The 13,386-nt window shown below is 36.0% G+C and overlaps 1 protein-coding gene across 2 annotated transcripts in view; it reads right to left on the bottom strand.

Moving 5' to 3' along the window:
- The window catches only part of LOC105193013 (cadherin EGF LAG seven-pass G-type receptor 1), an 87,648-nt gene that overhangs the window by 68,846 nt on the left and 5,416 nt on the right, over positions 1 to 13,386 (bottom strand). For both annotated transcript variants that reach the window (XR_005574303.1, XM_011157331.3), the window contains exon 3: positions 12,784 to 12,981. Coding sequence is in view for 1 of the 2 variants with exons in the window: in XM_011157331.3 (XP_011155633.1) it covers positions 12,784 to 12,962 (179 nt within the window). In the remaining variant the exon portion in view is untranslated. The remainder of the gene's footprint in view (positions 1 to 12,783; positions 12,982 to 13,386) is intronic.

Below are 13,386 nucleotides of genomic sequence, written 5' to 3'. Positions count from 1 at the left end.
TATGGTTATCCCCTTAAAATTGCCATCGCTACAATTTTTGTTCTCAGTGTAAAGTTCTGTGAACACATCTGTATTATATATTGTAAACTGTAATCTATATGTAAATTAAAAAAAAACATTAGTTACGTTACACATAATAGCAAAAATATAGGTGCGATACTCTCTAAATTGGAACCAGTGAAAAACAGTGAATAGTCTGCTTTCAGTGATATATTTGTAACTATTTCATTCAGTGATATATGCACTGTTTTTCAGACGCTATACAGACTATACTGATTCGGTCAACGAAAGAATACCCCCTTCTTAATTAGAATCATCGAAAAATAGTTAATAGTCACTGATGATACAGTTGTAAGTATAGCAATGCAAATCAGTAAAATTCCACTGATTCAGATTTGGAGAGTACTTGTAGGATTAATCGTCTAATTGCAAATTTTCCTATTCAACCCGAGAAAATACCACCCTTTCAGTAATGCATTTGTAACGCGTCTTTCTTGTGGGTCACCGATCTCATACACCTACACACACACACACACACACACACACACACACATACACACACATAAGCGTCTCAGAGGCTATGACATAGTCTTCGTAAGCCGCTTACTCGGGCAAAAATCTCCGCTTTACTTTAGCTTTTACTCGTCTTCTCCGTCTCACCAGGCAATCACCGCTACGTCTTTCCCCATGAGCTTTTTAAAGCCATTATACCGCCCCTTTACTCCTTTCGCGGCTTCGCGAGCGAGCAAGGTGAATTAAGTGCACGAAGAGATTTAGAGTCGAGAGGGGATTAAGACTTTTCGCGGCAAGAATAAAGGTGAGCAAAAGAAAACGATGGCGCGGCCGACAAGATGATACGTCGACCTTTAGATCTTTAGTGAAGCCAATTCGACTTTATCGAGTCGTGGAAGAACGTTGAATAATTTAACATACACTTCTATACGTGTTCGTTAAATAGTACATTTTGCTCTTTTTTTTCTTTTTCCCTCCGTTCATATTCATTCGCTAAATGTTCGCGATCAAGTCGTACAATATTATATGAAAGTCCAACACACGCGCGCGCGCGCGCGCAGAATTTAACGGTAAAATAAAATTTAACGTAAAAGATAATTCCAAGACACATTAATATTTCCAGGGTTGGCGATGTATAAAATAAAATTATATATCAAATAAAGTAAAATTAAAAAATATGAAAATATATAAAAGTGCGATAATTGCAATCGTAATGCAACTATCGGAATTACCAAGCTTCTTTTATTTCATTCTGATTTGCGCAAATTTTTTGACAGAAAATCTTTCATAAAGAAATCTCTCTCTCTCTCTCTCTCTCTCTCTCTTTCTCTCTCGCCTCAAGCATAAACTTTTAAAGATTAAATGTTTCGTAAATAATTAATCCTTGTGAATTAACCGCTGCGGATGCGGGACTTTACTTGAAGATGCAAACGAGAAAGTAGATAAACATGTTTCCAGCTCGGCCAGCTGCACGAGCGTTGATACGAACTACTTCCTCTTCGAAAACGAGAGAACCTCAGGGACGGTATTATTCATTTATTCATGACGTAAATAAAATGCCGATTGAAACATTAGTTTAGCCGGTAGTCTAGCCTTTTTCAGTTGCACGGGATGATTTAATCGCGCAATTAAGTGGCACATGGTCCGTACGTCATTACCGTAATTAATTACGGCGAATGGAAATCCCACATTTCGCGCGTTATTATTAATATATTCATATTTAATCAAATCGTGATTTAATAATTCTGAGAAAGATAAATGTGTAATACTTAATACAGTGTCATTAGAAAATCGCAAAGATAAAACCCTTAGGTAACAAAGAGTGACAATGCAACGTAGAAAGTGCGACAATAGAGATAGTACGTCTCTGTCACATCGAACACAAATTGAGTGTTGATTTCAAAAGCAAATGACGTAGATCTCCTTGCGCTTTAATATTAATTTCAATATTTCACACGTTCAACAATATACACTATTGTGTATCTTTACATTGTAAAAATCGTTACACGTAATATTCATCAAGTCTGCCAATTGTTTACGTCGTGAACGTTAAACGCAATTAATCGGTAATGCGTGTGCCGAACGTATACATGTTTGCAGCATATTGTGCAAAACAGTACGCAATTTGATGGCGTCATCGCAAACGTGCTCATCAAAATAATTTTCATGCTCCGTGGCATTTAATTAAATGGCCGATGGGATTGGCATGAACGTCGTGTTTAAATAAATGATTATGTGGATCTCGAGCATAATGAACCAACACCCGGTGCTTCACAAGGCGTGCATTACGATTAGGATTACAATATCCGTCGCGCATTTTAATTCGCCAAATTAGAGTGAACACGCAACGGTTATTTACAATCAAAACAGTAAATTTAATGAATGATGTAAAAATTTTTATTTGGAAAAAAACATATGTACACAGATAAAAAATTGGTATCAAATTAACGATTCATTGTTTCATATATAAGCAAGAATGTAAAATCTTGAAAGAATTTATAATCTTAGCACACATAATTTGTTTACACGGAGAAAATTTTTCTCTTCGTGTAAGCAAATTATGTCTGTTTAAGATTATAAAATCTTCCAAGAAGATTTTATATTCTCACTTATATATAATAAGAAACAATAAATTGTACATTTGATATTAAATTTTTTCTGTGTACACAGAAAATAAATTAATATTAAACCAACAATTCATTGTTTCACAAATAAGAAGATAAAATCTTCTTGAAAGAATTTCTAACCTTAAACAGACATAATTTGCTTAGACAAAAAGAAAAATTTTCTCCGTGTAAGTAAATTATGTTTAAGATTATAAATTCTTCCAAGATTTTATATTCTTGCTTATACATGAAACAATGAATACTTGAATTGATACTAATTTTTTTTCTACGTAGTTTTGATGCCTTAGCTTCAATTTAAAGAAAGAATTTTAATTATTACGGCTTAAAAAAACACATTTGTAAATATTTTAAGTAAATCCACCAAGACTTTTAGTAGAATCCGAAATAGTTTGAAACGTTAAACTGGTTCGAATAAACAAATAAGTTACATTAGCAGTTTCGGGATAATAGTTATCTATTGTCCCGAAACTAGTAACTTATATTTCTCGTTACACAATATTCAACTAAAGTTCAAGTTATAAGTTGTTTCCTCAAGCGTCTATAAAATTTTATTTAAATTTCTTCTTTGAAAAGGTCAATCTTCAAAAGTAATATATTAATCTGGTAGATTCTTCTTAGAGTATAATAAAAAATAAAAATAATTAATAGAAGCGTAAAAAGAGATTTTAATCGGGAAAATTTTATTATCACGACAATGTTATGAATATAATAATTTAATGAAATGCGAAAGACAAAGTGGGAATCTTACTCGAATCGTCTGGTAGATTACGAGTATGGGATTTTAGGACTCGCACGATTCTCGTACAGGCTAAAACATTTTGTCGTGAACACTACCGCAGCCAGCGTTTGTGGTTGAACTTTACCGACAAACCGAATCGGGTCGTCTAAATCACCCTGATGAGGATAACGAGAGCCGCCCCGCCGCCTTCCCAAGTTAGGAAACTAGAGGCGGGTTCGGTTAAAGCCCACCTCCGTCTCACGTTAGACTCACTAGCAATCGGCACTTGAATTAATTCCAAGACGATGATAGAAAATTGCTTATTCTTTTATTTAGGCGTTGGCTTAAAATTGACGAGTCCTGGTAGAAAGTAGAAATCGATAAACCGCGCTAGAAGAAGTCTAGAGATTTTTTTATATGCACAAAAAATAATTCATATCAAATTGACAATTCATTGTTTCATATATAAGCAAGAATATAAAATCTTCTTGGAAAAGTTTATAAACCTAAACGAACGTAATTTGCTCACATGAAGAAAATTTTTGTATCATGTTTGTTTGAGATTATAAATTCTTCCAAGAAGATTTTATCTCCTTGCTTATAAGTATATGAAACAATAAATTGTTGATTTAATATTAAATTTTTTCTGTGTATAAATATGAATTTCATATATGATATTGCATTTCATGTAATATAAAGTGTAATTTAGTGAAAATGATTTAATGAAAATTAAATGATAAAGAAGATTCAAATCTCGTTAATATTTGAGTGCATCGCATAGTTTAGCAAATCTTTTTTTTTTTCTTTTTAAAGATATAAAGTAAACATTGCTTTATTTAGGAACCTGCAATAATCTTGTAGAAAATATAACTTCTAATCAAGTAAAACAATATTTGCTCGTCTTTAATTACAAATTGCAATAAGCGAGTGCAATTAACCCGATAATATTATGATTCAAGACACTGCGACAAAATAGCAGCAGTGCATAATCGCGATTTGCATAATAAATATATCACATAATTACATCAAATTTTGATAATAAATCACAAACAGGGAAGATAATTACAGTGATATACGGGAATGTATGCATGATGCACATAATACGCATACAATTAATAAATTTGGCAATAATCTATGTAAACTGTATCTACATATTCTTGTACGCGAATATCGATTTGTTTTAGAACACAACCTAGCTAGTCCGATCAATCTTTGTGGATTTAAACGTAGCTCCTGATCATAAATCCAAAAAGTTAGGCTAGTCTGGACCATATCGTCGCCGCAATTGCGACTCGGTAAAGTTCCGGAACGGCGCAATCGGAGTTCGCGAGTTTAAGCGCTCTCACTGAAGCGGCTTCGAAGCGATTAACCGACCAGGTGTCAGCAGCACACCGGAACGACCCGCGGCAATACCGTGAAAGCAATGTAGCTTGTATCGTTGCGACAAGACGATTAAGCTAACCCATTAATCCCTTCTATAAATTTCTCCACTTTGAGAAATGCTATTGGAAATAAAAGAAAGGCAACGAACTAGGATTTATGTACGCGAAAACGATCGGATGTTTTGAGAGAAAGATTGCTTAAAGATTTATTGTATAAAAAAGAAATATATTACATCTGTAATCTCGTTACACACACGGTTGGCAAAATTGTGTTAAGTTTATTATAAATCACACATGTCCACTCAAAATTTTGTTAATTTAACATAATCGAGATGTGTTAAATGATAACATTAATATTACAACAGAAAAAAAATGTAATTTGAACAATTGACAAAATTAACGGAAGAATAGTAAAAACGTATGGCATGGTAATCCCCACTCCTGTTACAGTGTAACATCAACACTCTTGTAAATTTTAACAGATACAAAATGTAAAATTATAAAAATGATTCAACATATTTTTTTTAAATCGCTTTCCCAACTCTGCATTTTACGTCTGTTAAGTTCAGTTAAATTTACACATGAATATGTTCACTACTCAACAACGAAAACTTTAACCAGCAGTTTTTTTTACACAAATCATTAGCCCAGAAGGTTGTGCGAGAGATATCGATTCTTTCGCAGTCACGCGACGAGACGCGAATTGAGCGGTGCAAGTTGCATAATGTATCTCCGCTATCCACTCCCACGACGTGGCAAACTACCGTAGATGTACATCCCTAATTACGCGGAGATTAAACTCAAATTACGTAATCTAACAATGCGCGGCAACTCGATAACCCGTTATCGGGAGGAGCGCGCTAAGGAAACGCGCGTCGAATTCTCCGGGGATGCATTCAGGGAAAGAAATTACCCTCTCGGGGATCCTACGAAAGCATATTCCTGTATCGTTACACGATATGTTAATCATTTTAACCCAGATATATGGAAGCTCAGCGCCATATTTTCCACGTGCTAGTGTTGCTCCACGATAGATTGCTTTATTGTATAAGCGCGAGTATGTGGAGCGAGTTTTGCATGATATGAATAATAAATTAAAATGGAAAGAAGTTATAAGACAAAGAAAATGGAAATGAGACTGTTATTGTAAATTATCGATCGGGTCTTGCTGTATACAGTTTTGGATAAACCCGAAGCGCTGAAAGTAATATTAGAAACGAGCTATAGTGCGAATTTTAATGGAGAATAAAGAGGAAAAGGGAAAAGCGTGACGAGCTTTATAGTTTAGAAACAAACAATTTGCAATAACCTGATTTTTGAAGCACATGCATGAAATATCGAGCCATTACTATACTCTGTAAACAATATGTATAAAATTCATTTATACGCTGAATACAGCACGAGTATTTTTTAGAAAATCAATTTTGTTTAATGCGCTTTGTATTTACAAAGTGCATTTCGAACGCGATCAATCATTGAAAGAGATACAGTGAAAAAGGCGATAATGCAATAACGCCGATAATAAGGCAAGACTCGGATAAAATTTTAATAATAAAAAATTAGAAACAACAAAATTTTTAACGTTTTGTACGAGATATCTCAATGAAAGAAAATTTCAGTCAAACGAGTAGGAATACTGAATCTAAAGAAATCTTTTTCTCCGGGTGGAATCTTGAAAAAGCTCTCGGTGGCCTCATTTTCAATTCTTTCCCGTTTAAATTCCGAGAGTCCCGAGTTAATTACATGTCATTTGTTTGAATTGACGATAAGATTGACGAGACAATAACATTTGATTAGAAATGAATCTCCTTCGTACGTCAGGTTAGGTCGTTACGAATTCGCTCTCGTGTGGACGAGCTCGTCATCGCACACACGTATGTATGTACAGTATCGGGCGGATATTCCCTCGTCCTCTTCCGTTAGCCAAGGGACAGTCCATTAACAAAGATGAAATTCGCCGGTGCGGGGTACATCCGGCTGAAATCTATCGGGTGTAACGATAGACGGCTTAACGATATTGCCTCGGCGATAGATAGTCACAGCGATTTTAATGTCATTAAAGGTAACGTGAAAACGAAGTTAAACGCTTCGGCCTCGCTCCCTCCGCTCTCATCTCCGTTCACCGCCCGAGCTCTCTCTCTCTCTCTCTCTCTCTCTCGTTCCGGCTCGATGCGATGCGATGCGATGCGATGCGATGCGATGCGACGCGGCGCAAGATGCGCTTAATTGCAGTCGCCCACCTTGCCGGAACATGAAACCCCGCTTAACATAATTTCCGTACTATGTAATACAATACCGCTCGACTTTCCGAGTACGAACATTTAATTAACCGTTGGTGTCTAATAGAGGACCTACGATAAAGCAGCGTGGGCACGCCTAATGGCGTAATTATGCGATTATGATGGAGCCAATTAACGATCGAACTACGCTCCAACCGGTGGGAGCTTCGAGAAACTCGGCATTAATAAAATTCAACTCCATTCAACTCTATTTTCGACTAATATTAAATATATACACTAAGAAAAAAAATTGTTGATTTAAAAAGATATTAGTTCATTCAACTAAATGCGGCGGTCACGGGCTGTCAAGCAAACATTTGTTGATTCAAGGAAATGCGTGTTGAGATAAGTACAGATATTCATTCGAATTACCATGTATTTGACTCACATAAATAATATTTGAATCCAATAATTCATAAACAACTAAACGCATTTAGTTCAGTTAACAACTTTTTTCTCTCATTGTCAGTGTACCTTTTGCCATTTTTTTGGTTTCAAAGCAACCATGGCTAATAGACTTTCTTTAATTTCAATAACAAATATTGATATTTCAACGTGGAGACAAATGCAATCTTGTTAATGTATCGTATAATATGCAAATCTGTTATTAAATGTAACTTTTGTAATTTCGCCATTAGTTTAATTAAACGTCAAACATTTTTAGCAAGTGAGCCGCGTCGCATAGTGAATGTCGTTAATTGAGCGGTTAACGTATCAACCGCGATCTGCATTTTTCGAACGTAAATGAACGCTTGTAAAACGAATTTGCACATTCCGCGAGAATATCGGTTAGTTAGCGGGAATTGCAACGAATCGTGCAGAATAATGCGGCGCTCTGCGAGGGACGATATGAATTATCAGGCCCGTCGTTTGGAAATTTGGCGAATAATCGTGGCAGGAATTGCCGAATTCGCATGACGCGCATGAATAATGGGTTTGAAATTGCACACCGGGCCTGTAATAGCGGCATTAATAACGTAACGAAGATATCTTTAACGGAGATATCATATCGTGCCTTCCTGGAATTTTGTAGTTTAATTGGTCCTTTCCTGGTCGCGTATTCACGATTGTAATATATATTGTGTATTGAAAACGAAGCCAGCAAACTGGCGATATTTAATTCAATTTCATTCTAATTAACGCACGTTATATCCATTATCAAAATTATTCAGTGGTGCGTATTTGATTTTCTTTTTCTTTTTTTTTTTTTTTCAATCGCGAGATTAACAGCTTGTAACAATTGTCAAGTAAAACACTTTTAATCTTTAATACAAAAGCGAATGTGTTAATTGAATTTTAATTTATTAACGCACGCCGTCGCGATTAGATGCCGTGACGTTTAATCTTGGTTAATTTTAGATAACAGGATTATGCCTCGATATTAAATAGATTTTGGCGCTTTTAGTTGAAATTTTCGTACTTGCCCTTGCGCATTATAAAATAAAATTGGCGAGTCTCCCTAAAGGGGCAAATGTCCTCCACACTTGGAGAGAAGTTAATCTCATTAAATCGCGCGCGTACACCGAGATAGGCTCGACTATTTTCCGCATCTCCTCTGTTCCACGCACGTTAACGAATCACGATAGACGTCTACTGTTATTAATTCCATTCTAACCCAATAGAATTTATACGAGAGAAAAGCAAGTGTGCGCCAAGTGTTATACTTTTAATTAAAATTTTTACTAATGCTATCTCTGCATCGTGCAGCGAGCTTAGCTTATTAACGCACGCTCGAAATGGAAGCATTAAAATTTGTAACCATCATAATGTACGGGCAACTTACTGGATGTACATCGTAATCTCGTTTTCCACAATAGCGTCCGGCAAAAAGCCCATATTTAAAGGACTCGCGTATACGCGTGTAGGTGTGGGTGTGTGTGTGTGTGTGTGTATATATATTCGCGTGAACCTCGCCCAGTCACGTAACGGAATAACGGAAATTAAAATACCGCCTGTATAGAAGTCGTCGCGGAATATTGCATTTCGGATATTGCGGTGTAATATTACGGTATTCAGTTTTATTCAGATCTCAAGTATTCCCTGCTCGCGGCACTTGAATCCAGTGCCGTAATCTCCGTAACAAAAATTATAAACGTGATTTCATTTCTATCGTTCGCTGTTATTAATCTTTAGATTAAATGACGAATTGACACGTTTTATTAATGGCAATTAGAAGATGTACGCGTGAACTGAGAAAGAAGTTTTTAGTACGTAAATATATTTATTTTAACATCAATTTCTTAATTTAAATAAATATTAGCCAGCATCAAATAATTTATTTTTTAGTTTAGAAAATATTTTTTTAATCAAAGAAATAATGTTTAAAGAAACATATTTACTTGAATACAAAAATTTGTTTATATATAAAACATGAAATTCCCACATCTTAATTTAATTAACTCAATCTAGTAATTTGTAAATAATAATTAAATATTGCATAAATAATTTCCAAAACGATGTTTCGTCTGAATCTAAAAATTAGAAAAACAAAACAGTCCGTTTGTTTTTCATCTCCTCTCTTCAAGAGAGTCTATCTCTTTTTATAAAAGATTAAATATTTAAATTCCAATTTTAACCGAGTCTTTAAATTTCAATTTTAGTAACCGAGACTTTATTTTATCGTTTGTATAATCCGGTAAATTATAATGTAAAATGAAACTAAACTTTGGAAAGAAAATTATGCAAAATGAAATCATTTTATAATAGAGGTCAATTCCGGAAGCTGTCAGGCGCCAACTGCTGAACAAAATAAACGAGTGGAATCAATGAGAGATATTGAATGCGCGTGAATATCATTGATCACTGATTAAATATCAATTTGAGTTTATCCACGACCGCAAGTAATCAACGCAGAAACGCCGTCAAATGTTCTCTCATCGGATGTCGATGGAACCGCTGCAACAAGGTCGAGTATTCCATTTATACTATCCAATTTATTGCTGGAGAAATAAAAATAAGTGAAAAACATGTACGTGAAAAACCCCGCGAAAAAAAACCAGGCTTTATTTTTCCCCATGATACAACGTTGCATCGCACGGGATTCGCATTTTTATTTTTTGTTTTTTTTTTTTTAATATGCATTTAAGAATAACCTTAAGAGAATATAATCAAAATACGTGATGTGCGGGAAAATGCAAAATTTTGCTCAGCGACAAGGGAAAAATTAATGAAATGGCCAGTAATAAAAATAAGAGTAGTGATCGAGTAATAATAAAATAAAAAGAATTATATAAAAAAAATAGGTAAGCAATAAATAAAGAAATGAAAATAGTAATATGTACCATCATAATGAAAAGCTAACAGTTCGTTCGCGATATTGAAATATCGCTGGATATACGGTAACGTGAATAAACGAACGTGACTGTCGGCAGTGAGCGATTTTCGCTTTTTCTTTGAAAAATACAGAGGGAAAAAGACGGAATTCGTACGGAAAATCAAATAGAGAGCGAAAGAGAAAGAAAGAGCGGTTTTATTATTATTGCAGACACGGGAATTATTTGACCAGCTTATCCCAACTAACTTGGCTTCCCCATCAAGCTTTTACTATTTTTTCCCTTTAAAATAATATTTCGCACGAAAAATTATTCCTGCGAGTCTAATTAGTCAAAACGGTGGTGAGGTCGGTATTTGAAAGAAAGAGAGAGAAACAAAGAGAGGAAGAAAAGATAAGAAATTTTATTAGTGAAAAATAAATATGAAAGTCGCGGTGTTTTCATTCTTTTGTTTCGTTAAGTGTTTTATAAACAACGAATAAAAGTATGAGTTCTCAAAAATTAACTTGCAAAAATATTTACACTTGAAAGGCCAGTTGATAAACTGAATGAATTATTTAGTAATAATAATTAAATGTTGAAATTAATATTACTGAAACTAATAAAAAAATAAAATTAATAATAACGTCAAATATCGTTAACATCGTAATGCAAAGTATCGTTAAAAACAATTAATTTAAAAGTGAGAATAATTTATCAACGCATATATCGGAATACATGCGCCTCGCTAGAGATATCGGAACTCTGCAAGCTCGTACAGCAAGAAAACTGCGTTATATAAGTTGAAAACCCCGGTAGGAAAGCGTATGGAGACCTGTTGAACTCGACGAAACTCGTTAAAAAATTCGAAAATTGTCGTAACGGGCATACGTAACTTACTTTCGCTTTTCGCACCTATACTAATTGACCAGCTTGAGAAAAGCGAGAAGTGTTATCTCTCCTACCCATTCTCAACTACATATTTCAAATGCGAAGACATCTCAAGCGAGGAGAAAAGTATGGATATTACCGATAGTTTCTGATATCGTGACCATCTCCATTATGGGGAAGAAATTTTTGTCGATTTTCGTGATATATCGAAATCCCTTGGAAGCGAAATACGGGAAGGATTTACATTGAGCGGGAGAATGGGATAAAACGTGGAGGAACGCGCGGCGCGTTTTATCGATGCCATTTACAACGATAGCTTTTGTCCAGCCTTCTTTTCTATCGATATCCAAGATCGCGCGTCTCTCCTCGATCGATCGGATCGTGGGCGATGGGAAACCACGTTCGTGGTTACTCTCGCCCATTTCCAGACAATTTCCGGAATGGGACATGATCGATTATGAAACTTTCTCTCTCTCTCTTTTTCTTTTCAACTGATTTTTCTCGGCGCGTCACGCAGCATCCTCCTCCGTTCCTTCGCCTGCAACGATTTAATTCACGTTCGAAGGTGAAGGTCGTTGAAGGTAGTGACGATGCGGAGAGCCATCGATTTTTCAATTATCGGCGTGATAAAATTTCTAAAATCGCACGCTCGCCATAAATACGATATTGAAGAAACTAGATCGCAGAGGGAAAAAAAGGAATTCCTCCTTCCGAAGGATCGGAACGAGGTCACGGGGAGGAAGAAGGCCGAAGTGGTCGTAAAGTCGTTTTAGTATTCCGGCGGTATCGTCTTTCAACGTAAAGGTACACCGATTAGCTCCTGTGACGAACGAATCGGCGATCTAGCGCAACCGCGAACGAAATCGCCGACGTGCCGAAAATAGAAGGAGAGACGACGTGACCGGCGTATCGCGCCGAATTTTCTCACCGATTTCTCAGGCGTCGGCGATGCGCTCCGCACACTTTTGTGTCAAATATATAAATACACGAAACGATCGGTTTGCGAGGGAATAGAAAACGTGCAATTAACGAAAAATCGCCGAGGCATGACGTTTTTTTAATTTTCGTAATATCGTTATCCACTTTGCCCTTAATGAAATTCGTAGAGAAGGAAATGGAATACAATATCATTATTTTTTTATTTTTTTTTTCATCTCGTTACAAACTAATCCGATTAAGTTCTTCGCCGGGATCTAGGATACGAATGGAACGTTGTAAAATAATAAGTAACAAAACGATTAATCTCGGACGCAGCGGAGGATAAAAAAGAAAGTGGAACGTGAAGATTAATTAATCGACGTTTCATTAAGTCTTCTTACTTTGCTGATAATAATTAAATAAGTGAACGCCCCTCGCGCGATAATTGTATTCCGAGAGATGGAAAGAGCGAGGAGATGCCATTTTCTAATATTATCATATTATATATGATTCTATTTCGTAACAAATTTAATATTCTCTTCTGTCACATCGTATTCTATAATTTCATTTTAATATTTTATTCCGCAATTATTGATATTCTTTAGCGTCATCGGCGCGTTCTTTCAATGCTCTCGTATTCCGAGTGAAAATTCCATACTATTAGAATATTAAATAGGCGCTTTGTCCGTCTGGAGTGAAACTTACCTGTAGGTGATGAATGCAAACACCAGGGCCACCAGAGACAGACTTCCTCCGAGGACGACGATGAGACTCAGCACGCCGTCCTGGTCGAAGGAACTTGCGATTCCCGTGGAAACACCATTAGCTATTCCGCCGCCGGGCTGCGGAAAACCGTGAATCGCGCCGGTGTATAGCGTCTCCATGTCGTCGTTATGCCAACATCTGCAACATCGCGTAAATCTAATTATTAAACCAGAATATAAAAAGCAATCGTAAAGGTAATGAGAAGATAAAGGACAGTAGGGGAAAGAGTTGTGAGGACACTCGCGCTTTAAAATTTTTAATTACCGCATGCTTAATTAAGGGAGGAAGAAGAAAAAAGTAATGGAAGAACGGAAAATAGATTTAATTAACTGAAATTAAATTAATGCACGTGGCAGAGCAAATACTTTCGGCGTTTACACGGCTGCGGTTAAACTAAAGGAAGAACAAATTAATAAACCGCGGTCCGGAGAAACATTTACCGCGGTAGCTTCGGCCTCCATTGCCGCAAATTTTAATTAGCAGCGGAAACCATTAGCTCTCACGGGCGCGCGGATTTTGACAACTCAAAACGCTGGGGATATC

Source organism: Solenopsis invicta, chromosome 3 (genome assembly GCF_016802725.1).
Source record: "Solenopsis invicta isolate M01_SB chromosome 3, UNIL_Sinv_3.0, whole genome shotgun sequence".
NCBI lineage: Eukaryota > Metazoa > Arthropoda > Insecta > Hymenoptera > Formicidae > Solenopsis > Solenopsis invicta.
This window is presented reverse-complemented; position numbering and strand designations above follow the sequence as displayed.